At 40.4% G+C, this 23,342-nt stretch overlaps 1 protein-coding gene across 3 annotated transcripts in view; it reads right to left on the bottom strand.

Annotated features, from left to right (window-relative positions):
• Positions 1–20,300, bottom strand: part of SLC22A15 (solute carrier family 22 member 15) — a 34,680-nt gene extending 14,380 nt beyond the window's left edge. Inside the window, exons 1-5 of one of the 3 annotated variants that reach the window (XM_057376238.1) lie at positions 19,971–20,300; positions 6,751–6,963; positions 3,434–3,566; positions 2,248–2,412; positions 1,087–1,216 (exon numbers count right to left, since the gene is read on the bottom strand). In XM_057376238.1, coding sequence (XP_057232221.1) covers positions 1,087–1,216; positions 2,248–2,412; positions 3,434–3,566; positions 6,751–6,963; positions 19,971–20,057 — 728 coding nt within the window. In that variant the 5' untranslated portion in view covers positions 20,058–20,300. Of the gene's footprint in view, positions 1–1,086; positions 1,217–2,247; positions 2,413–3,433; positions 3,567–6,750; positions 6,964–17,885; positions 17,986–19,970 lie in introns of those variants that run through there. The other 2 variants (XM_057376236.1, XM_057376237.1) reach the window with 2 other exon arrangements.
• Positions 20,301–23,342: the final 3,042 nt, after the last annotated feature.

Genomic DNA, 23,342 nt, shown 5'->3' with positions numbered 1-23,342 from the left:
AGTTTAAAAGAACGTGTGTTCTCACCAAAAAAAAGAGCTTAGAAAGGAATGTATTTTCTTCCCCAGCATAAAAATCTTACAGTATTTTCTACAGAGTGATTTTTAAGCAATGTGGCAGGGAAGCAGTGTGAAATTTGGAATTTAAAAAAACCCTTTCTTACGCATAACAAGCCTATGAGCACAGCTCTGAAGTCCCAAGCATAACTCACTTAAAAAAGTTGTATATATCAACCTGAAAGTTTGGGGTTTTTTTCCAAGGGTCCCAAGCAGCATAAGGTTTTGAAATATCTAAAGTGTCATCTCCGCTTTTCACCTCATGAACAGCCTCAGAGACCTTTCCCTGAGTTCTAGTGCTTCCTTTGAAAGGGTGTGTGGATTTTTTGAGGAGCAAAAGCTTTATTCAAAGAGTTACTGAAGTGAAATAGATACTGGAAAGGAAAAAACCTCTAGTTTAAACAGCAGCTAAAGTAATTTCCTTCTGTCCGTTACTGCAACTTAGATGTCAGGAAGGATGTAAGAAAAGAAGAGCACACTGCATCATATAGCTTTCAGTGTTSAAATTCACAAAGTCCCTATTATCTTCAAAAAGATCACATATGAAAAACTATTTGAAAAATTAAAGGAAGCTGTCTGTTTTTTTGTTTTTTTTTTGCATGTCACATTTAAGACTGAATGGACAAGCAATTCGGATGCTGCTTTTCTTCTGTTTAAACATGAGAAGCATCCCACTATCACATAACCACAAAATAATTTTTTTATCTTTTAACATGTATTTGTAGTGCCTTGTAGCACATGAGTTCAGATTATCCACATACACCAGCTAAAGAATAGGGTGTGCTTCTCTAGGGACTACATCTACAGTAATACTGCACACACAGTACAGTAGACTTACAGGCTTCTTAAATATTGCAGCACTACTTTCTGAATAAACAACAAAACATGAGGTGGTAGAAGTTGAGAAAATACCTTATTTACACCAATTCATGCAATCTTGGAAAGGCATCTTGATTTAGTAGTTTGATTACTTGGTTTTGTTTATGTTTTTAATTTTTTTTGAAATTACATTCTGTTTGAAAAACAACTTACAGAGAGAGAAGAAAGACAACTGTGCCTTCCAGGTTAACCACAACTGCCAGAGTCCTCCAGGAACGAATGAAGTACCCCAGTAAAGCATACTGGGCAATTCCCACAGCAAAGAACAAGCCACCAATAGAGCCTAAACATACAATTAAAAATAAAACAAAATATTATCACTTCTGCAAGAAACATCGGCAAATCTCAACACATGGGATCAATCAAGAACTCTTCATTAGCAAAAATGCATTCAGCAATTCAGGCAAAACCACAGCTCTTTGACCAAAGAATACCCTGTCCTTCACTTAAGCAAAGTATTACATCTAATTGCAAAGATAAACAAAAGCCCAAAAAGCACTCTTMTACATCCTTCATTCTCATAAAGCCCTGTGAACAATGAAGTCTTCTAATTCCAAGTATGTTTCAGCTTTCTATCTGTAAAAATAAATACTACAAAACATTGAAAAACTGGTAGTTTTAGGAATATATAGTATTCAYTTGCAGCTCCCACGATCTGTAAGATACTCTATCTTAAAACAGTCTCAGCACAGCATTTCTTGGGCTTTTTCAGTCAGGTCCTGGAGCTGTAGCAGCACAGGTTACATACATATCTGAAGGGCAGGTCCAACATTAGTAACCAAGACAGTCAAGGGTCTCTGTATCTTCTAAATTCTAATTACTCCATGAGACACTTTCATAAATCAACCTTTTTTTTAAAATGTATTTTTATGTTAAAAACATAAAACATATTTAATACATTTTTAACGTATTTTTACATAATTGACTCACCTTACCATTATATAAAAGCACTTTTGATTTCTTTTTGAGAACTGCCAGGAAGGAAAGAACTGACATTTAGCATTCAAACATTTAGCTCTGTTTAGTAGAGTCCAAAATTGATGGACAGAGCTCAGCTGTGACAAACCTTGGGTGAGTATTTAGCTGGGTAATATTCATGTGAGATGTTTCAGCTGGACCTTTGCTATCCTGAGTGATGCAGTTCTATGAATGGCCCCAAGTCACCTACTCTGCTTGTCCAAGGCTTTTATTAAACAAGCAGAGCTCAAAGACTTTGATCACTATGCTCAAGTGGAGGTAAATTTGTAACTGCAATGGTGTTAGCTTGGGGTGTGTGACTGGAATCCATGCATTCTGACAATAAAKGCACTTTACCTGCTAATGCCCAGTAGGCTGTACCCACACACTCATTCAGCAGGACAAAGGCTACCAGGGACATCCCACCATTCATCATCCCYACCAAGAATCGAGAAACGGCAAAGAATTCATACGAGGGTGAGAATCCGTTTGCAATAGCAAACAAGATGTCAAGAGCAAAACCTGGAAAACAAAGCAAAAAGTTTCATTTTAGAAGGCTACCTAAAGAAACAGARGCATTTACTGGTATTTTAATTTATGTCCACCAGCATCTCTCCTGAGCCATCAYAGTCAACAATACCACCAGAGGTTGCAAAGAAATTTAAATACCTAGAGTCAATATCAAMAAGCAGGGGACAAAAAAYGAGTGGTTTTTTGATACACAGTTTRMAGTTTGAGCCTTTAAATTAATTTCATGGCAGACAACTTTTTTTACACACTCAGAACCATTGTCTGACTCCAGTTAAAGGTGGCTTTATATTCATCCCCAATACAAAGCCACAGGTATAATATATGACCAAGTGTATCTCCTCATTTTTAGAAAGCATTGTATAGAAACCAGAGAAGAGAAACATTGCCAGGARAGAACATATGGAGAGTTTGTACTGCACAGCAGGCCCACCTTTRTGTGCTTTGAATGAGTGTTGCTTCTCAGAAGAAAAACAAAAAAAAAAARMMAAYWTTTTTTAAACTCTACATGCTCAYCCRTTGTCACACACCTTTACACAAAACCCGCAGTTTYAAATGTTGTTTGATCAAGGGRCAATAAGAAAGCTTATGAGCTTCARAASAGTACAAGGATCACAAATACATACAAATTAAATCATGCAGACAGGAGATAAAAGGTGCAGCACATTCCTAACAGGTTATACATGTAAGAATGCTGTTAAAAACCTACTAGAAATATTAATTGCAACTTGTAGAGATCCCATTAGCAAATGTTGCATGAGTGAAAGCCTTTAGGGCACGACTCACAAACCCAGAACACCTTGCAGTAATTCAAATGGTGACTGAAAAGTAAAATATTAATTTCATGTCACAACTTATATGGCAGAAGTATATTGGATTGTCAAACAAACAAAATCATAGTAYATGATTTACAGCTACATGTCCAGTTGTAAATCATGCAGAAACTGGGCTGTTGCCACTGATCTTCAGGAACACAACACCTCCACAACTCATTCTATCAGGTGGCAGTGGTTACCTGTGAGATAGACTTTCTTCCTTCCAAAGCGATCAGAGAGCTGGCCAAAGGAGATGGCTCCAACAAACACACCACTGAAGTACAAAGAACTGGCAGCACTGACTTTATATGATGCATTGCCAATTAAAAACCACTGGATGGAAAGGGGAGAAAAACAGAAACAAGAAACCAAAAAAAAGGTGAATTAATCAGAATCCAAGCAGTTCACCTACAGCTAATAACTGGAGGGGATAATATATATTTTAAAGAAGATCAAACTCTGCATGAATCTCCTAATTATCATATTCAGTAYATCACCAATCACCAAAACACAACTGCTGTCTCCCAAACTCACTGCAGGATACTAACAATTGTACAGTTCTCCCAAATCAAGGCAGTCTTTCATTCTGAAACCAAGGACAGATTCCTCACAATACTCTACTTTTTGCAGCTTTCTCCCASTTTTTCTTTTTCTGCCTTCTTTCACATAAAGCTATCAACCTAAATAGATTCAATTCTAGCTACTGACATGTGCCACTGCAGTGTGTAGGCCTACAATGTGAAAAAACAGTTATGGCTTAAGCTGGAAGATAATCCTGCAAATGCTCCTCTTTATGAACTGTCTTGTCACTGAATAATGCTTTGGTAGCATTAGACAGGTTAGTCAGTTTTTTGCACACACTCATCTTTTTTGCAGTGTACTTTGTCATTTCCAGTTCTTTTCAATTCCAGATACAAAGCGGATCTTGAAATGTTTGATTCTTACAAACTTAATGTCTCAAGCTGAACCTGGCAGAAAATTCTTTGCCCGACAGAAGTGTAGAATGAAAATATGCCACGCTCTCATTTTTCAAAAGTTATTTTCTTTTGTATTCAAAACACTCCACATTTTCTGTTCTCTTCTTTTTTTATTCCTTTTGCACCTTGAGATAATGTTTCCTTTTAGTGACAACCAACTCTTCTTCCATGCTGGTAAGCTGGTGATTATGTCATTATCCCTGCAATAATACTCTAATCTTCTACTCATAATCTTCTCTTCCTCTACCGAAATCCCATTAAATATCCTTTCTAGCAAAGCTTATATTATTTCAAAGCTCGGTTATAAACTACCTCATCATGAGAACAGAGCCATGCAATTAAACCTCACCAAGATTAGAAGCTAACAACACATCATTCATAATCTCCAAGAAAATAACTTGCTTACTTTCTGTATCTGTTTCATTTTGCATTGTCACTTTAATGGGGAGGTGGTTACTGATACAATAGGAAATGTGCCCAAAAAGAGCCAAAACTGAYAAAATTTAACTGAAACCAACCACAGACCACAAATCAGCTTTTGAWGCTTCTGAAGACTTTAAAAAACAATTCCCCAGAAAAATACATATGTAAAATGRTTGTATATAAGATTAATTTTATCCTGAAATAACATGGTCAGTTTGTTTTATAACAGCTACAACAACCATGTCCTAACTTGTAGTATAAAAACTGAAAAAGCTGCCAACATGAAAATGGCATGATATGGTTTMTGAATCATTCAGGGATTAAGGGATAATTTGGCTGCAAAGCAAAATTTGTTCTGAAAATTTATCTCAACATCTAAGTCCTTCAGAGRGCTCAAGGCTTTTCTCTTCTACATGAAAATATGCTACATATATGGTATTCACAAATTGAGCTTTTTACATCAGAATATTTTTCAGTGTGAATTTGTAATGGTCATGTTATCAGTGATGCTGCAAGGTTAGCATTAACACATCCTCCTCAAAAGCAGAAGAAAACTTCTTCACAATCAATCATGAGATAATTAATGAATTAGTGGTGAAATATTCTTCAAGTATGTATGTTCTCTCTCAAAATMTTTGTGCTTAGCACAGAACTTCCAAATATACCAAACATTCAGCTAACTAATTCTGCAAAGCTGTATTTTAATAGACGAAAACAGAAGAGGTAACAGTATTTTATTCACATGGGCCTTTACTGAAATGTATGCTAAAGAATTACAAAGCAGTATGTACAAAAGTTGCCTTGGGTTTTGGTTTTTCTTCTTTGGTTGTAGGGATTTTTTTGTGTTTTGTTGTGGCTTTGGTTTATTTTTTGTTTGTTTGTTTGTTTGTTTTTTGTGGCTGTTGTTTTTGCTGTTGTTCAAGAAGGCTTTGTTCTTTATCTGCATTTCTTATTTATGCAACCAAAATGCATAAAAATCTGTATAAAATCTATATGGTATGCTAGGGTCTACAAGCATCTCTGACTCATCAAGTTTAAAAGAATGAGAGATTCTTGGGTAAGTTAAAAAAAMCARAAARAAAAMCCCAGAGAAAATTTTAAAACCTTACTCAGTTTCAAATAATGTTTAAGAAATCCACCATCCATTTTCATTTAAATGGTATCATAAGTACTCATATCCTCTTTATTGCCAGAACAAGAAGCAATGGCTTGGTACTATTCCAAAGCTGGCCATTTTTATGAATATGCCCCTAACCAATAAAGTGCTTATTAATATGCTCCTAACCAATACATTACTCCACAAAAAGGAGTAATTTAGATAGCATTAATATCTCTGGACAGCAGCCATGAACTATCAAGTGGGACTACACTTGACTCCACAGTTGAACTCTACATTCAGGTCTTGTAGCCAATGCACTCAGGGCTCTTGCACAGAACAATTTGACRTTAACAGATACTGACAGCCCTGGGAAGGGCAGGTGTTGCACACATCAGTGCAGAGTCTGGAATCATTCCTGTAGGGACTGAGGCTCGACCATGGAAGAAATCWCTTAAAAAACACTGAGGCAATGCCAACAAAGCTAAAGCTTATTTTGGAACAGAATGGGAGGGAGCTGCTTTGTCCACCTGGCTCCCACTGCTTGTCTTCTCACACTTGGAGTCACAAAAACTGCAGGAGCACTTCCTTTCCAGTTCCTCCAGTGCTTGCTAACTGCATGATGGATCCACTACATGCACTGGAGCTCAGCAAAGGGGTTGCAAGAGGTGAGCAGAAAGAGCCCAGAGTCCCTAAGGGGTTTTGAGTATATTAGTGAAATGGATGTTGTGATTCCAGCTCCAGTGTGGAACAAGGCTACAGGATCCCATACGTAACTTCCACATGGAAAAGGTGGGAAGTTTTGAAGCAGAACATTGGTCAAGGTCTGCACAGGAATATAAAACTAGCTTTTGTTGCCAGTAAGGGCACATTATCTGTTCTCTAACTGAAGATGGTATGCTTCATTTGCTAATTAAAACATGCATTAGCATGCAAGAAAGGAGTACAACCAGTCCCCCAAAACCATCTCAGAAAGATTTACTACTCACATATGAGGCTGCAAAACACATTTCAGACTTACCTCAGAGACTATGGATGTGAAGCTGCTGCCAAAGTGTACATGCTTATGCACCTCGCTGCCGTTGGCAGTCAGAAGCCATTCCCCAAAAGCTCTCTGATCACTCGCTGAATGGTTGCCATGGCTCTGATTAGCTGAGAGCTCTTGAAGATCCCAGTGGTAGGGAGGAGCTGCACCCACCAATGCGATGAGGATGGCTTCAGTGGCCACATAGAGCTGGCATGAAAGACAAAAAAACATCAGAGATGCTCAACTTGCATCCAAGTTTCCTTCCAAGCAATGTTTCCTCCACGGCTGGATCTAATCAATATTAAAAATACTCCTATTTTTACRTTTGACTTCTACCACTGTGAGATGTCAGGTACAGCCCCTGTCTACCAAACAGCACACACTGATGATCCACAGCTTTAACAAAGTGGCTCTTGCACTTTTTAAGTGTCAGATATTTGAGAGAAAAGAAGTTCCCCTCCTGACACCTTTCCTTCACTCAGAGGCCCCCAAACTCCCATCCACAGCAAGTATAGATCCTGGATGGAAGAAGAGTTATTAGAAGTACTAAGAAGGAAAAAAAGCTCCTATTCCTTAATGCAAGTCTATTATTTTTATATTCTCTCCTTTCACCTATGTTGTTCACTCCTCTAACTTGGTATCTGCAATAAAGAGATCCTCATGGTTTCACATCTAATCTTTCCCAGTTTTAATAAAAATAATTCTTTCTTGGCTTTCTATCTTTTGTGAACTTGTTTTACTCTTAGAAGAGATGGAGGTAATCATGTGAACATTCACATGCATTTTTTATGTATCTACACATTTACAGATACACACAAAGTCTAAACAGAATGACCAACAGCTACATCTGTTTAGGAAAGAATAAATAAAACTGCTGGAAACCSAGACATTTCAAGCCTGGTCTAGAGCTGGGTTACTGCTGCTTGCTCAGAAGAACATTCATAGGTCACATGACAACGACAGCTTGAAACTCTGTGGTTTGAGACATGTTTGAGCATAGAAGTGTCACAAATTCTGCAAGAGAAGATGGATCATAAAGTCTTCAGAGAGACAAAAGGAGCTACTAGTAACAACCCCACCACATTCTCCAAATAAAACTGCTYCATCTCAAGCCCTCACTGAGGAACTGTAACTCAGCATAGCAGTTTCTGACAAAACAAACAAACAAACCAACCAACCCCTTCCTCCATAAAGAACCCTCATTCATGCMTCTCCATCCTTCAAACCCTCCTGAACAGTCCTTGCTCTGGTCCCAGCATCTCCTCTCTATGTTCTAGGGAAGAATGTACCCACAAGAAAATGTGTTCTCTCAGAAGGCAGCTACACAAATAATTTGCAAATCTGGACTATAGGCACAAAAAAAGCAGCCTGAGGACCTCTGAATTCTGATGCCAGCAACACCAGACAGTACTACTCTGTTCTGTACAACAGCTGAGCAGCTGGAGTTAAACCCAGCTCTAAATGAGAATTATTACTAAATTAWCACAGAGCCCCCCAACTTATACCTGAAAGTGTTTTTCCCATGAGCTCTTTTTTGTATTCTACATGATAAAACTGCTACTTTAGTGGCAGGAGGTAGATAAATAATTTTTAAAATAATTATCTTTCCATTTTCCATTAAAATTATCAAATATCTGAAGAAATTTGGGAAAAAAAMMCAGTTAAATGTTATTATTTAAGCTAAAGAACAGCTTCTAGATCAACAATGAAAAGTAAAAGAACTCATCTGGGAAAGAAGACAATGACTAAGATCACATGGGAAAAGGGGTTTTARAAAGCTGAGTGGCCATGTTGCTAGGGATGTGTGGATACAGAACTCTCAAGAACAGCTTGAAATTACTAAGAAACGAGAATTACAGGTCAGGAGGTGTGGTGCATCCCTCTACTCTAACTTGCTCACACAATTACATGTCAGGACTAAGTGATAACATCCTTGCTTTTGTCTTGAGAAATAATAAACGTATTTTTGAAGTAGATGAGGAAACGAAATCCTCAAGGCGCTTGGTTTAAAGAAGGAAAACATAACACTCTTCACTTTTGCTCTAAGTGAAAACCATTCCAACTACAGAAAACTGAATAGAAAAATAAATGATTGCAGGCACATAGAGAAACACTACAGATTTTTTTTTTCAAAAAAAGAAACAATCAGCCTTAAACATCCTATTGCCTGTAGCAGCTAAGGGTATAACAAAGACAGAAACACTTTCAATTGATCTGCAGAGTCGGAAAAACAAAGATGGAGACATGTTTTGATGTTATCAAATGGTATGGGATATACTCGAGCTCACTGAGTCACTGCTGACACAAGACTCTCCTTTCTAGTGAACACCTGTCTTGTGCTTCAGGTTAAAGGTACAATAAACCCTATTAATTTCATTGTGGAAACAAAACAACRCCCACAAAACACCCCCCAAAATTAATTTACAATTCTAAAGGTCAGGAACATTTTCTAGAAGTGGTCTTAAAAACATGATGAAGGAAACTCTAGACTTAATTACAAAATAAAGTTTTTATTCAAGTAAGATTTGTGATAATGAATCTGACAATTCYTCCTTTAAGAATTCTAAATGCTTGAACTTAACACTAACATAGTTGTGCAGACTGGTGAACAACATAAAACACTAACAAATCAAACAGAAATGTAACAACTGTTTGAAATATAAAATGGCTACATTATACGCACTATGGCAAACAAAGCCCTTCATTTTTCATTTGCTCAATAATTCAAGTCAAGTCAAATACATGTCATTTAGTGTATAGCCTCTGTTCATAAAACATTTTAATTGGCTCTGTACGGATGTGAACAGCTCTCTACCGAATTTCCTGCACTGATCTGTATTAATCAAGATGAATACCAAGCACAGGAGCACAAGGCACCAGCTCAAAGTCACTGATGATGAGATGCTTARAGTTCTGTTAGCTGAAGTTTCTCTTGTTTGTTAATATTCTCCTTAGGTTAAAATTTTATAGTCTGCCTAAATTAGAAGACTGTGGTGTAAGGGAGTTTCTTAAAATGCAATGCCCTAATAACCTGTAAACTTTCACTCTCCCTGCTAAGTAGAAGGGATTTTAGTTAGCCAGTTACAACTATTTCACAATCAGGTTAACTTAATTTTAATTTTAATAGAAGCACCTACCATAYCCTGACTAGCTTTCCTGATGTTCATTTTAATACTAAATTACATCCAAGCAAGATGTAGAATCTCTAATAAGACCAGCAAGGAAGGGGGAGAAAGAAATTAAAAGTTTCATTTGTGTATCATGAAAATRAACACAAAAATAATTTAAGAAACTCTTTTAGACTTCATAATTTACCATAACTTACAAATGAAAGAATAAAAGCAAGACTTCAATTCTAGTAAGAGAAGCTTTTAGTCCGCTCATTAGCAATTCACAACTAGCCTGGTCATTCTAGACTATCAGCTGAAGCACTCACTGCCGAACAAAATAATGAGTAAGACACTAACTTCTGACCTTTCAAATACAGAAAAATTAAAACTGCACCCTGAGGAAAGACAGAAGTTAAGAAAGAACAATGAATGACCTTGGTCTGGTAGAAGTTTTTGATAAAGAGATAGTTACAGTTCAGGATTAGAGTAATTTCTTCTGAATCCATGACAAGCAGCTGAACAGCTGGAGGGCAACCTAATTTTTCATAATCTGATGATATCATCTGCTCCAAGTAATTTCCAAAGGATGAGTTGGCTTTAAATTCACATTATYTTTTCTCCTCAGTAACATCTATGCAGAAAAGTCCAAAAATGCCTCTTGCTGCAAAATTATTATCTGCTGCTGAGAACACATTCCTCTATGAAACTACCTKTCCTTCTTGGTGGCATAAGAGGGAGAACACGGTAGGACAGAAGGAAAGCCTGTCAAAGTGAAGAATCACCATGACATCTCTTGGTCACTTATCAACCCCAGCCCCACTCTGACAGGAAATACTTCCCATGCAGAATGTAACCGCTGTTGGTTATTACCTGTGACTTAGCAATGACAGAGTGGATACGTATTTTGAAAGAACTTCATGTTTCTGCAGAGAAACAGAGAAAACCTACCCAGTTTAGAGTTTTTCAGCCTGAAATTGCTGACCTCCAGAATCCACAGCAAAAAGTCCAAAGTCTGTCCAAAACCTTACATAACTTTATTCTAGAAATTCTTTGTCTACAATGAAGACAAACACGACACAGCAGACCACAACTCTAAGAGCCTCRCCTCCTACAGATTTGTGGAAAATATCCCTCTAGCTTCCCCTTCCTGTTCCAAATATCCAAATACATACGTCTCACCTCTGTTTCATGATCAGTGCTATTTGGTGGGCAGTGGCAGCAGCAGGGATTTGTTGTGGCTSTGTTGCCTTGAAAGGCCAGTTTTTAATAATGACACAGACACGGTTAAGGGGATAAAAGGGTTTTACYTCGGTATTTGGGATCTGAACTTGATGGCAGAATGCACACCCATGTACAGCACGGGTACAAGTTTTATAGGTTTCAGGAATTAGCATATCTATCTAGGATTCCCCAATAAGAAACTTMACAARTGCAGTAATGTCCCCCTATTCTAATGAATCCCCCCCAGATGAGGCCAGAGCCCAGTTTACACAAGATGTTCTGGACAGAAGGCTTCACCCAAGGCTGAGCTCGGGTTTAAGATAGCACAGGGCACACTGACTCCTTCCTCAGGATGTTTGGTCTCTCTGCCCAGCAGAACTCCTAAACTAAGCTGGAGTATCAGGCTCCAGGAATTACAACCATGTGGGCTAACGGGTGCAGGGGAATGCATAGAGGGTACAGAAAGCGTAAAAAGGAAAAGCAAAAATCATCAGGCATCAGCTGCTGCTCAGCCTGGCCAGCCAGCACATGTGCCATACACATTCAAGAGCTGCTTTACTTTCCACGGTCAAACACTGGTGTCTGAAGAGCAAATACCTTCATTGTACAAGCCTTCTGCAACATCAGTCCAAGYGACTCCTGTGTGTGTGCACACCTCTGCCTGACAGGGCCATTGGAACATGGCACCCTCACATCATAGGTTGACAGCTCCCTGAACACAAATAAAGAAGCTGGAAGTGTTCTCTTTCTGCCTTTAAGAACACAAAGCAAAAAGAAAGCTCACACARATAAGTTAAGAGAACCAAAACAATGAACACAAACCAAAATTAGAAAAAGCACTATAAATACTACCACTAGTTCAACAGGAACATTCAAGAAAGTTAAATTACATTAATGTGCAATCAAGTGCCAAGACTTTTCAGTCAAATATCAACTATATACTTTCACCAATATCACATCAGAAGAGCCACTCCACTCTTCTTATGCAGACTTACAAGAGAGAAAAGCAAGAAGTGCTGTAAATTCCTATTCCAGTTTATGAATATACTACAAAGCAACCCAGGGCTGGAATGCCTCAATGGCATTGTATGATAATGCAAAGAAAAGACAGCAACTGCTGGCACAGTAGGAACTGTGGGCTGTCAAGTATCAGGTAGGATTCAGTCCTCCTTCCACAAGTAGGATTATTCTTTTGCCTACATTTCAAGTTTGTCCCTCTTTCCCTCTGTACTTTCCAACCTGTGTTGGCTATGAACTTACCTGAGTCACAGGCAGTATCATAAGAGATCAAAGTCCTCACCTCTGGGACACCACCACAGGGTGAGCATCTTGGTCTCAAAGAGACAGTTCTGTTAAGACTATGAGAAGAGCATATTCTTGGCTAAATCATTTAACTTGGTAATTTACTGATTACTTCCAAAGCTTTTGCTCAAGCATCCAGAATGAAAGGCAAKGCTGACACTTGTATAAACCATTTTCATTTATTTATTCATTTTTAGGACCTGTCTGAGGGTAAGCAATTAGATCTACTTGGGTTTTGTTAGAGGGTTTTTTTAAACTGAAAAACGTTTTCAATTTACTACTATTTCACAACAATATGATGCTCCAGAACTGAAAGAACATATTTGTSCAGGTTTATGGTGGAACTTGCTAAACCACTGATTTTCAGTGGTTTACATCCTACAAGCCTCAGAATTCCCTGAATTATTTCTTAAAAGTGCGCAGGTAAATAATTAAGAAACACAAAACTCTTAAATTTAYTGTAAAAGGGCTTAAACTCTTCAGCAGGAAGTCTGTCAGGGGTCTACAAATTGGAAGACATTAAAGAGCTCTCGTTTTTAGATTTTTTAAATACACCAAGAACTAAACATCACATTACAAACAGAAAGTTTGATAAGCTATTCATCCAACTCTCTCCCTCTTTCCTTAAATGAGGATCTCAAMAGTTTCATTGAGCCTTCGAAGGCAAATTCTTTCACCCTGAGCCCACCAGATCAGGAAAACAACGAAGTGAACACATTGTTTAACCAGGTTAAATTGCAAACTCAGTCAGACATCATATTGTAAACAGACAAGACCTAGAAAACAGATTTTATTGCTCCAGAGGGACTCCAGTTCCACTGGGCTAACACTTGGAAAAAGCAAACAGAGGTTTTGCTGAATGCAAACAATACACATGAAGGTCTATCTTACAGAAGTAGTTAAATTAACTACTCCAGTTAAAATTACMAAGACATTTGAGAATGCAAAACTTTATCTATGTCAGAAATAAAGAGCAACTAATTCACGCATGTGAAACAACTATTCTGAGTTCACCTCCTAATTCTCTCACCCAAGAGGAATGGAAATTAGAGCCTCTAAAATGGGCACGTGTCAGTGAATAGTGCCTTGATATTGCTAGTGGAAAAACACAGGTAATTTATTGCCTATGAAACATGGGAAGTTARTGACTGTGTGTACACATGGGCAGGAAAGAAGGAAAAGGAGATAATGTGCCATAATACAAATATTTTTATAGTCTCTGCTACCCAGTRGAATTATGGCTGTTAACTCCCAGGCTGATCTTCCAAGGGTGCTCAGAGGACAGACTGGCTAGATGGATTGCAGTTTGACAGGTTRAAAGGCAAATAGCAGAAGATGGGATTGCTTCAGCTCCCACTGAATCCAAATATCATCCCATTGCACCAAATATTCTATGTAATAACAACTTTAATATGAATAATCTGAAAACATCTCCCCATATGTTCTATCCACAGCTGATAAAGATRACAATCACTACTGACTCAGTGCCTYCCAGGCACCTTCCATTCCCCATTGTTAAAAAGACTTTGCAAAAATCAAGGCATTTAGCCACAGCTCCAGTAAAGCACCCCAGAGCAAGTTGCTTCTCACAACTTCACTCTACACAACATGTAGCCACCATTAAAAAGAGAATTAAAAATTTGGGGTTTGTTTTTGTTTTGCTTTTTGGGTTTTCTTTTTSATTTTTTAAAAAGGCATAACAATCTGCAACCTTCCCTCTCCTTCAGAATGTACACTTGGGCCTCTCCCAAAACTCATGCTTCTTGCTACACCCATCAGCAATAATTCTGTTAGGTCTTTACAACAGCACATTGAACAAGAATCTTCTTGGGCTGAACTGCACAGAAAGTAAAGTCARCCTTTTAAGTTAAATTACAAAAGCTGAGTAGAGGTGTTGATGCAGATACACATGCACAGAATGTGTGGTTTAGTGTCAGAGTCAATGTAATCATGAAAAGAGMAAGAACATCCAGAAACTGTAAATTACACTTAAAAATTAAACATGAGYTCAACTGCATGTGCCTTGCAGTTCAGATACAGGTAAAGAAGGGAAAGTCTTGAAGTTGCAGGCTTCTACCTCAGGCTTGCTCTGACCATATTCTTGCATACAAATGTAAAGCTTAGCTATATGAATGATGCATTGATTTGATTAAGAGAAAAAGTTGCTTTGAGGGAAGATGGAGATGCAGRCAGCTGATTAGGTATTCATAACTTCCCTCCACTAAGGATTATTTTTGAAAAAATGAATAAACAAGAGCAAGTTAGGTATCTAAAATTAATCAGTATGCACTATAACTGAGAGTTAAGGACCCCACTGCTAAKAAGGCAGCCACAGCCCAGCACTGTTATTTCAAGTTTTCTGCAGAAAACAGTAAAACATCTGCATCAGCTGCATTCATGTTAAGGTTATAAATGTAATACCATTAAAGGTGGATGAYTGTCTCTTTTAAGGAACAGTTAGTTATGGATCTGAAAGAAGTAAAGGATTAAGAGACCAAGGATGTTGGCTAGCACCACTGAAATCAAATGTCACACATGAAAAAATAACCACCTTTTCTTCTTGAAAGATTTCTCCCACCCAGTTGAAGTAAATGGTAGGATTTGTCCTCACTTAGAAGTTGCATGAACTTTTAGATGGAAATATCCTTAGCTAAATGAGTAGCAGCACATCTTTACGCATTAAAAGTTTACATACTCACACCCACCTCATTTCTTTTTCCTCCCAAGCAGGAGTAYGCTATACCAGAACAAGGATTTCTATTCAGTGATGCAAGTACTCTAAAAGCCTTCATCACGTTTACAAGGAAATCAACATCATCCTTCAGCATAATYATGTTCTGAGTAAGGTACAATGCAAAAAAAGATGTGGGAACACAAAGGTTTCCTCAAGAAAAACAGTCCCTACTTTTTATGTTTGTATTCATGTCACATTTGAAATCTCTCCTCCACTGAAGTGGCTGCAYATGTCTGACACACATTCTGCAATTGCTTTATTGAGAATCAGAGGGACTGAAAACTCATACTTCTTTGACACAGACATACAGAAAAAAAAACAAACACTGAGGTAATCAAACTCAAAAAAGGTTAAACAGAAATTCTGAAAATTCTTTTTATACCTGCCACCTTGCTTACTTAATTTACAGACAATTACAGTTGAACTGCATCTAAGTTACATACAAGTAACTTTGGATGAACACCACAGCTGTCATGATACCCTGGAACAACTTCAGCACACTACACCAGCAGTTGTAATGCAATTTGTGTAACACCCCCCTCTTTCCTTAGCTTYAAATTCTTCATTTCCAATTTATTTTGCACTTCCAATTCAGATAAAGTCTGAATAGTATACATACATCATCAAGGACGGGAATAAGCTGCTCAATGGACAATCAGTTCTGGCTAGTTCAAAGAACAGTTTAAAAGATTCAAGCAAATGTAAATATTAAAAGAAGATGCACTGACAAAGCATTTCCTTACTGTCATTGCAACTACAGAGACATGTCTCATGCCACCAGAAGAGTACAGGGCATAGTTAAGAAATACCACAAAACAGTTATGCAAGGCTACATAGTGGATCACATCTGCATCTGGTCTAAAGACAGACACGATTTATTCTGAATTATTTCCAAATATTTGGAACGAGCCTGCCTTACTTAAGCTGCATRCCCCAGAGTGCATTTTCCCTCAAAACATTTGTGCAGATGGGATGACTAAAGTCCATTTTTCTGCACTGGGATATTGTAATGATAGAAGTCACACACGAGAATTGTTGTCAACAGTAAAGGGATGTCAGCAATACCACAAATTACGGCTGCACTGCATCACAATAGTTTGTTTTAAGACAAAGATATCATTCAAGCAACTTGATGCAACTATCTTAACCATTTTTGTATCTTCCTTTCAGTTASTAAGGAGTTCCTAAGATGGATGGAACAGCCACCCTTGGTAGTTATCCATATTGCAGTGCAAGGCACATTACTCAAGGCAAAGCCTTTTTCAGCTGTGTAAACAAGAACTCCCTTTTAAACTTTAAAATGTTTCTAAAAGCCTTTCAGTAGAGATTCAGTAAGAGCACATTTCCATTCTCAGTTTGGACTTAAGCAATTCTGTACCTCTGATTCACTGGTAAAGGCCAGACTCATTCAACCACATATGTTGAATCACAAGAGACAAAGATTTTATTTTTAAGTATGCTTGTATGCTCTCAAGCATCTGATGAAGGTGTGGGATTTTGTCTTATGTTGCTACACACACTAAACAAACACCAAAAGGCTATTCTTTAATAATACTTCAATGTAATTTCTTCAAAAGGTTGCAACAACCTTTCCAGTAATCAACAGGTATCAAGTACTTACTTTTAATTTAAAATAAAGTCCTAAGTATTTTAAGAGTTATCAGCTCCCTTTGTTTCTTYCTCATTTTCTTAAACATATACTAGAAATGCAAGACTAATCGAACTCAAATTCACATCATTATTCAATCTTCATTCTTCAGCTAAGTTTGGTCTTTCGTAGTTCCATATAATTTGGAAAAATATTTCTCTACATTAGCTCTACATTAATTGCAAGTTTATTATAAAGTTAGTAACCACTACTACAGAATATGCCTAATAATCTTCCAAATTCCTATTAAGTTGGTAGTGAATCAGCCAGGCATACCTTATTATAGTAACAGCTCAACAGGTTAATGAATAACAGCAGCAGGTAGCAGAAGAATAATGGAAATCAGGGAAGATGAAAGGAGTACACAAGACTTATACTTAATCTAGTTTTACACTGATAACATAAAAAATCATTTTTCTAGTAACAAGCAACCGGGAGGTTTTTGCCAGAATGTCAGTAAGCTCACTCCACAGATCAAATAACAGTACATCCAAGCCCACACTAAAATTGACTCATGTGGAAAGTCTCACCCATACATACAGAAGTGTTTGGTAAAGCTTGCCTCAAAGAAGTTCTGTGAGCTAAACTGTGTAATTAGAATTCAGAGACGAGATACACTGGCTTATCAGTAAGGTTACATGGTGGAAGCAGAAATTTATATTTAAAAAAACACTAAAATGAGGGGAAGTACTTACAAAGTATGGAACTCATWGAGATTAGTAACATGCAGAGATGAAAAAGCACAAAAGCTTACAAGGAAAGCAAGTGCACCTGCTGGGAATCTTAATGGGAAGAGAAAGCACAGAGTCTAAGCTCTGGATATCAGCATCAAAGATGAAGGGACTTGACACTGCAGACAAATACTTTCACACATTAGGTATTCTTATTTTTAAGAATGTAGAAGTATTCTTCAAGCTAACAGGCCAACATGAAACTATAGGTCAACTCAGGGAGCACATGGAATGGAAGAAGAAAACTAGCAATAAAATGGAATAACCAGTCCATGGCACAGCCAGTGAAATACACTACCAGTTCTCATTCTGCTGCGTCTAACCCACTACAGAAGCCCACGATTATCTAAATCTACACAACACACACAAGATACATTACTTACCTTCATGTCCATCCTCCAAAGGTTGATGATAAACCAGACAAAAGACTAACACCACTCGTGGAACCTGCCTTCAGTCTTGCTCTTGCACATCCGAGTGACATATTATGTAACTTGGCATCAATAAAGGAACACAAAAAGCAATCAACCACCCAAGTAGGAACCAGTTGTGTAAGTCCACATATACTCATGAACTGAAYGACAAGTTTCACATCTAAATCCCTTACAAACCCTTGTGCCTGCATGATCTGAAGTAAAGAAAATCCACCAGTCAGAGGATGATCCTCATTGGTACAGTTCAAGAATTAAAGACAGAATGAGGAAAAAAAAAGCAGATCTGCAAATCTGCTACCTTTTCTTCTTTAGTTACTCCGATTTAGTTCCAGGACTTGCAAAGATCCTTCTGTTCACTTCTCCCATGAGAAACACAAGTTACGAATGCAAACATTACAGAACAGCTGACCCATACTACGTAAAATTCCGGAAGCACAGAGCACTTCTTATGGTATGCAGCTCATTCCAGAACACGACCAGAACTGGAAGGAAAAGTAACTATTGCTTTCTTAATTCCTAATCTTCAGTGAACATATACATTTTCTAGCCAGACAGGCAGCAAAACAAGCTCTAAGCAACCTCTGATTTTAAGAAATTAATCAGCTAAATAAGTAAAAAAAAACAAAAGAAACAAAAAAACCCAACAAAATAAAAAAAAAACAAAAAACAAAAAACAAAACCAACCCCCAACAGTACAAGGAAATAGAAACCTACAAAGCTTTAGCTGTTTATCATCAGTTTCACAAGCAAATATAAGAGTTGCCATCCAAAAGGACTCAGCATCTAAATTTTCTTTGGTCATCTCATAAAGCTTCTTAATATTTTGGTCAGTCTAGGGGAAGGTGGGCTGCTGGAGAAGACCTCTTCAGACTTACAGCTCATGACTGGAAGTTCTTGAGTACTACAAAATACAGGTGGGCAGGGGTGAGAGTATGTATGAGTTCCCYGCTTCCTTCCTGAAACTATTAAATTCCACAGTGGAAGTAACCCAGTACTTGTCAGCCTAGCTGAATCCACAACAATTAAATTTTTGATGCTAACATAGAGTAAACCAGACTTCTGTCATATTCAAACCATACTGCAGGTCCTAGGCCTGACTGTGAAGGTACACGTACTATTCTTGTCTTCCTTCCCTGCCCTCATAAGAATATGCACAAAGATGAAGCAAAACTGAAAGGCAACAAGCGTGGTTGCAGAGCACATCACTTGCTCATGCAGTCTCTGAAACTCTCTCCAGAGAGTCTGTCTCTTCTAGAGCCCTAGACGAGTACTCTCTTCTAGAACTCTACTCATGCTACTTTGGACTCCACTTTTATCACAAAACTTAAGAGAGTATCTCACAAACCTGACTACCCAAAATGTAGGGCCTCATCCAAATACCTAATGGAGAGACACTGCCCCTATATTCTGTGAATTAAGTCAAGGCAAATCAAAGCACCAAAAGCAGTCATCACCCACCGGTTGGTTACAAGAGAGCTTCTGCACAAAGAGGTATCAGTGACCACTTGYCACTTTATCAGTGACAATCAAGGCACACATAACCTAGAAATCCCCAGTCTAGGTCATTAACTCTAGGTTGCACAGGATTTCCAACAGAGCCTCTTACAGAAATCAATGTCTTCCAGTCCAGGCCATGGAAGCCTCAATTTAACTTCACCCTGCCCTTCACATGACCAGCTCCTCATGTGCCCCAAGAGCGACACAAGGCRTAACCGCTCATGCAATGCGGCACAGAGCATCAGCTGCTTGCCCCAAATTCACTCTGCAGAACTTGGCGCTGCCTTTGGGCAGAGGTCACCTGTGTCCCAGGAGCACAGCACGCTGCTGCAGGACAGACCCAGAGGGGTACACTGGTTACTGCCACCAGCAGCCCTCAGCAGAAGCCCTCCCACAGCAGCCTTCGCACCGGGCAGCACTCACCGCCSGGACATCCACCCAACATTTTGGGAACAGCTGCCCATTGCAGCCAGAGCATCCCCCTCTCGGCACTGCTTCCCCGTCGGGACCAGGGCGGTGGGAAAGGCGGCCTCTCACCTGGAGGAGCACGGCCAGCAGGACGCACAGGTACACCTGGTAAGGGCCCATCTGCCCCACCAGCGGGAACGCCTCCTCCACCTCCATCCCGCTCCCCGCCCGCCGCGCAGCTCCTACGAGCGGCCGCCGAGCAGCGCATCCCCGGGGCGGGGCGGGGCGCGGAGCGGCGGCCAGGCCCTCGCGGAGCCGGAGCAGAAGGAGAGGGAGGAGAAGGAGGAGGGAAGGGCGGGAGGCGCGATGCGGTGCTCATGCGCAGGTTCCGGGGAGAGCAGCCGGGATGCGGCCGCCTTCCTCCTTCCCGGGCGGCCGCTGGGGAAGCGGAAACGCACCCAGGCTCAGCGCACGCGCACGGCACGGGAGCAGGCGGTTTGGGCTGGGGGCGTGTGAGGGGCTGGGGGCGTGTGAGGGGCTGGGGGCGTGTGAGGGGCTCGGTGAGGGCTGGGTGAGGGGCTGGGTGAGGGTCGAGAGGCTGGGTGAGGACTAGGTCAGGGGCTCGGTGAGGGGCTGGGTGAGGGGCTCGGTGAGGGCTGGATGAGGGCTGGGTGAGGGATGGGTGAGGGGCTGGGCGAGGGGCTGGGGGCGTGTGAGGGGCTGGGTGAGGGATGGGTGAGGGGCTGGGTGAGGGGATCAGTGAGGGGCTCGGTGATGGCTGGGTGAAGGGTTGGATGAGGGGCTCGGTGAGGGGCTCGGTGAGGGTCTGGGTAAAGGGCTCGGTGAAGGGCTCGGTGAAGGGCTCGGTGAGGGCTGGGTGAGGGGCTCGGCGAGAGCGTTATCGGGGTGACAGTGCCAAGCGCTTGGGACCGGCTTCCTTACTGTGAGCGGGCTCGGGACTGGGAGGTGGCTGCGAGGTGCAGGGGGTGCTGTGCCTCCTGAGATCACACCTGGTCACAGCTGCTTGGAAGGGGAAAAGGCAGAGAGGTGTTGCCCCTGGACCCTTGGTTGGACCAAGGCAGCATGCTGGCCCTGCGGGCTGGGCAAGAAGGCTGTGCTGGTTCTGTGCTGGCGAGGTGTTCTGGGTTTTATAACATTCTCCATGCAGCATCTTGGAGCTCATGGTCCAGTTTAATCCTTCGAGTGCAGTGGAGTTACAGTGTGCATTCAGCGGGTTTGGCATTGTACTGAACAGGGTTAGCCCTCTGTCTGGGAAGCCGTACCCACATAGTGCATACTGCTTAAGTTCCATCAGTTCACAGAGGATCCCAGAATGCTGGCACRCATCATCATTTTTATTCCTTCTGCCCAGGAATATTCTGTAGTGATACTTCATAGCCTATGTGTCAATACTTGAAGGGAAAAAAGAGAAAGAAGCCAAATCTGGCATGAGGCTATTGTGTAGGTGCTACTAGAGGTCAGTTTTGGACCTACACAAATCTTACTATTCTTGATTTAATTTCTGGTGTGGACATGCCTCTCTCCATGACACCAGTCTCCACAAAACTGTAGTTGTAATGTATTTTATAAAAAGAATTTGGAGAGTCCTGATTGGGAATATGGGGTACAAGTTCTCACTTAATSGGGCTGGTTTGGGAAGGGGCATGAGCTCTGCTGCTTAGAGAAGGAAGGGGAGATAAATACATGTGAAATAGTAATCTTGAAAAATGGCGATGAGCTTTTCATCRTCTGTTTTCATTCCACCTTTACAATAAAGCACCAGGAACATGAAACAAAGATCGTTGAGACTTCTTTTACCTAGTGGTACCAAGAAGCAGCAGCAGCAACATCTTTATGCTCACAGCTTTTTATTGTATGGACAATAGAAAGGAAGAGAGTTGTCGTGAGCTGTGACCTTTAGGACCATGCCAGGAGCCTGGGAAATAATACCATTTCCTTGCTGAAAAAGTCTTGGCAAAYTGACAATCATCAAAGCAATTTACTCTTAAAATGAAATTCACCTTTGCCCTAAGCACTTCTTTTCATATTTGAGGCTTAGTACAGATTGATTAAACACAAAACAGCAAAGGATTTCTGAAATGTCAGGACCTTTCTGCTRTTCATCCAACCACATTTGTCTGATTTTATTGCTCAGCTGTGGAGGAGATGTCCTAGTATTTGGGAACTCTGTATTCATGTCCCCTGCATCCTTCACATTCTCCAGGCCAGTTCAGCCACACTCTATGGCAACCCTAGGTTCATTCCAGCTTGCCCAGCAATAGGGAGGGCTGTTGCTTTTGCCATCAACACCCAGCCCCCCTTGACACTTGAGCAAAGGTGAACAGAGCTTAGCAAAGGAGATGGTGCTTGGCTCCCTGTCAGGAATGGCTGTGCACTCTGCATTCCCAGGCACTTTTCATCTCTGTCTCACTTGGGACCTCCAGCACTCCTGCCTGGGGAGTTTCCTGCTTATATTTGCTATCTCCTTACAGCCACCCAAGCTCTGGGTTCTGCCTGCTATATGGGCAGCAATTAAGAACTGTCATCTTTCTGTATTCACCTCCACAGAGTGCTGCCTTCCAGACAATGCTTCTGCTCTGCTCCTGCATGGCTCTGCTGAGATAACACCTCTGGCTCCTGCAGCTTCCAGTCCTGACCACAGTGAAGTTACTRGGTTGGCTTTAGGCACATCAATGCCATGCAACAATGCCCTGTCCCTGGGGAAAACAGCTGTTGAGGAGCAGTCTCCTCTTATGCTGCTGCTTCCCAAAATGAGTCCAGCAGAGAACCATGAAGGTGATGTTCCAGTCAYGCTCCRWGACTGGAGCATCTGTCATRTGAGGAAAGGCTAAGAGCTGGGAGTGAAGTTCTCCAGTGAAGAACTTCATAATGTGTGTACATAACCTGATGGAAAGGAATGAAGAGGAGGAGCCTGGCCCTTCTCAGTGCTGCTTTGCATCAGGGCAAGAGGCAATGGGAAAAAAACTCACTGGCAATGAAAGGTGTCTGTCCCATGAGGCCCGTGGTTTTGGAGAGAATTGGGTGCAATGCTTAGAGGTTTCAGTTGACACAGCAATAGCACTGCACTCCACTTGGACAATGATCTGTCCTCACTGGAGCCCTCAAATCTTCCCCGAGTATTATTGTCTGTGAAGTTCATTAATGTCCAATTTCYTCCCTCCTCCTCCACATTAATAATCATGTAAAATAAGAATACTCTTAACAATCCTGTCTGAGGGGAATTTTTATTTTAATGAGAGCAAACCAGGATTCTCACTCAGCCATAAATACAGTGCCCCCTAGGTTTTTCCATATYGCTCCCAACCCCTTCTGTTACTACTGTTTCATGGGTTTGTTGCCATTAGAGGCTTACACATCAAATTCATSTGGGCATCCCAAAACTGAGACAGCTGCATGGCTTCTTTTTCAGCCTTTCTGAGTTAATAGTTCCAGGTATGTTCAGCCCTTTTCCATCTGTATGTAAYGATGACCCACAGCATT

This window comes from Malurus melanocephalus, unplaced genomic scaffold, assembly GCF_030028575.1.
Source record: "Malurus melanocephalus ecotype Western Australia unplaced genomic scaffold, MMel_1.1 scaffold_275, whole genome shotgun sequence".
Lineage (NCBI taxonomy): Eukaryota > Metazoa > Chordata > Aves > Passeriformes > Maluridae > Malurus > Malurus melanocephalus.
This window is presented reverse-complemented; position numbering and strand designations above follow the sequence as displayed.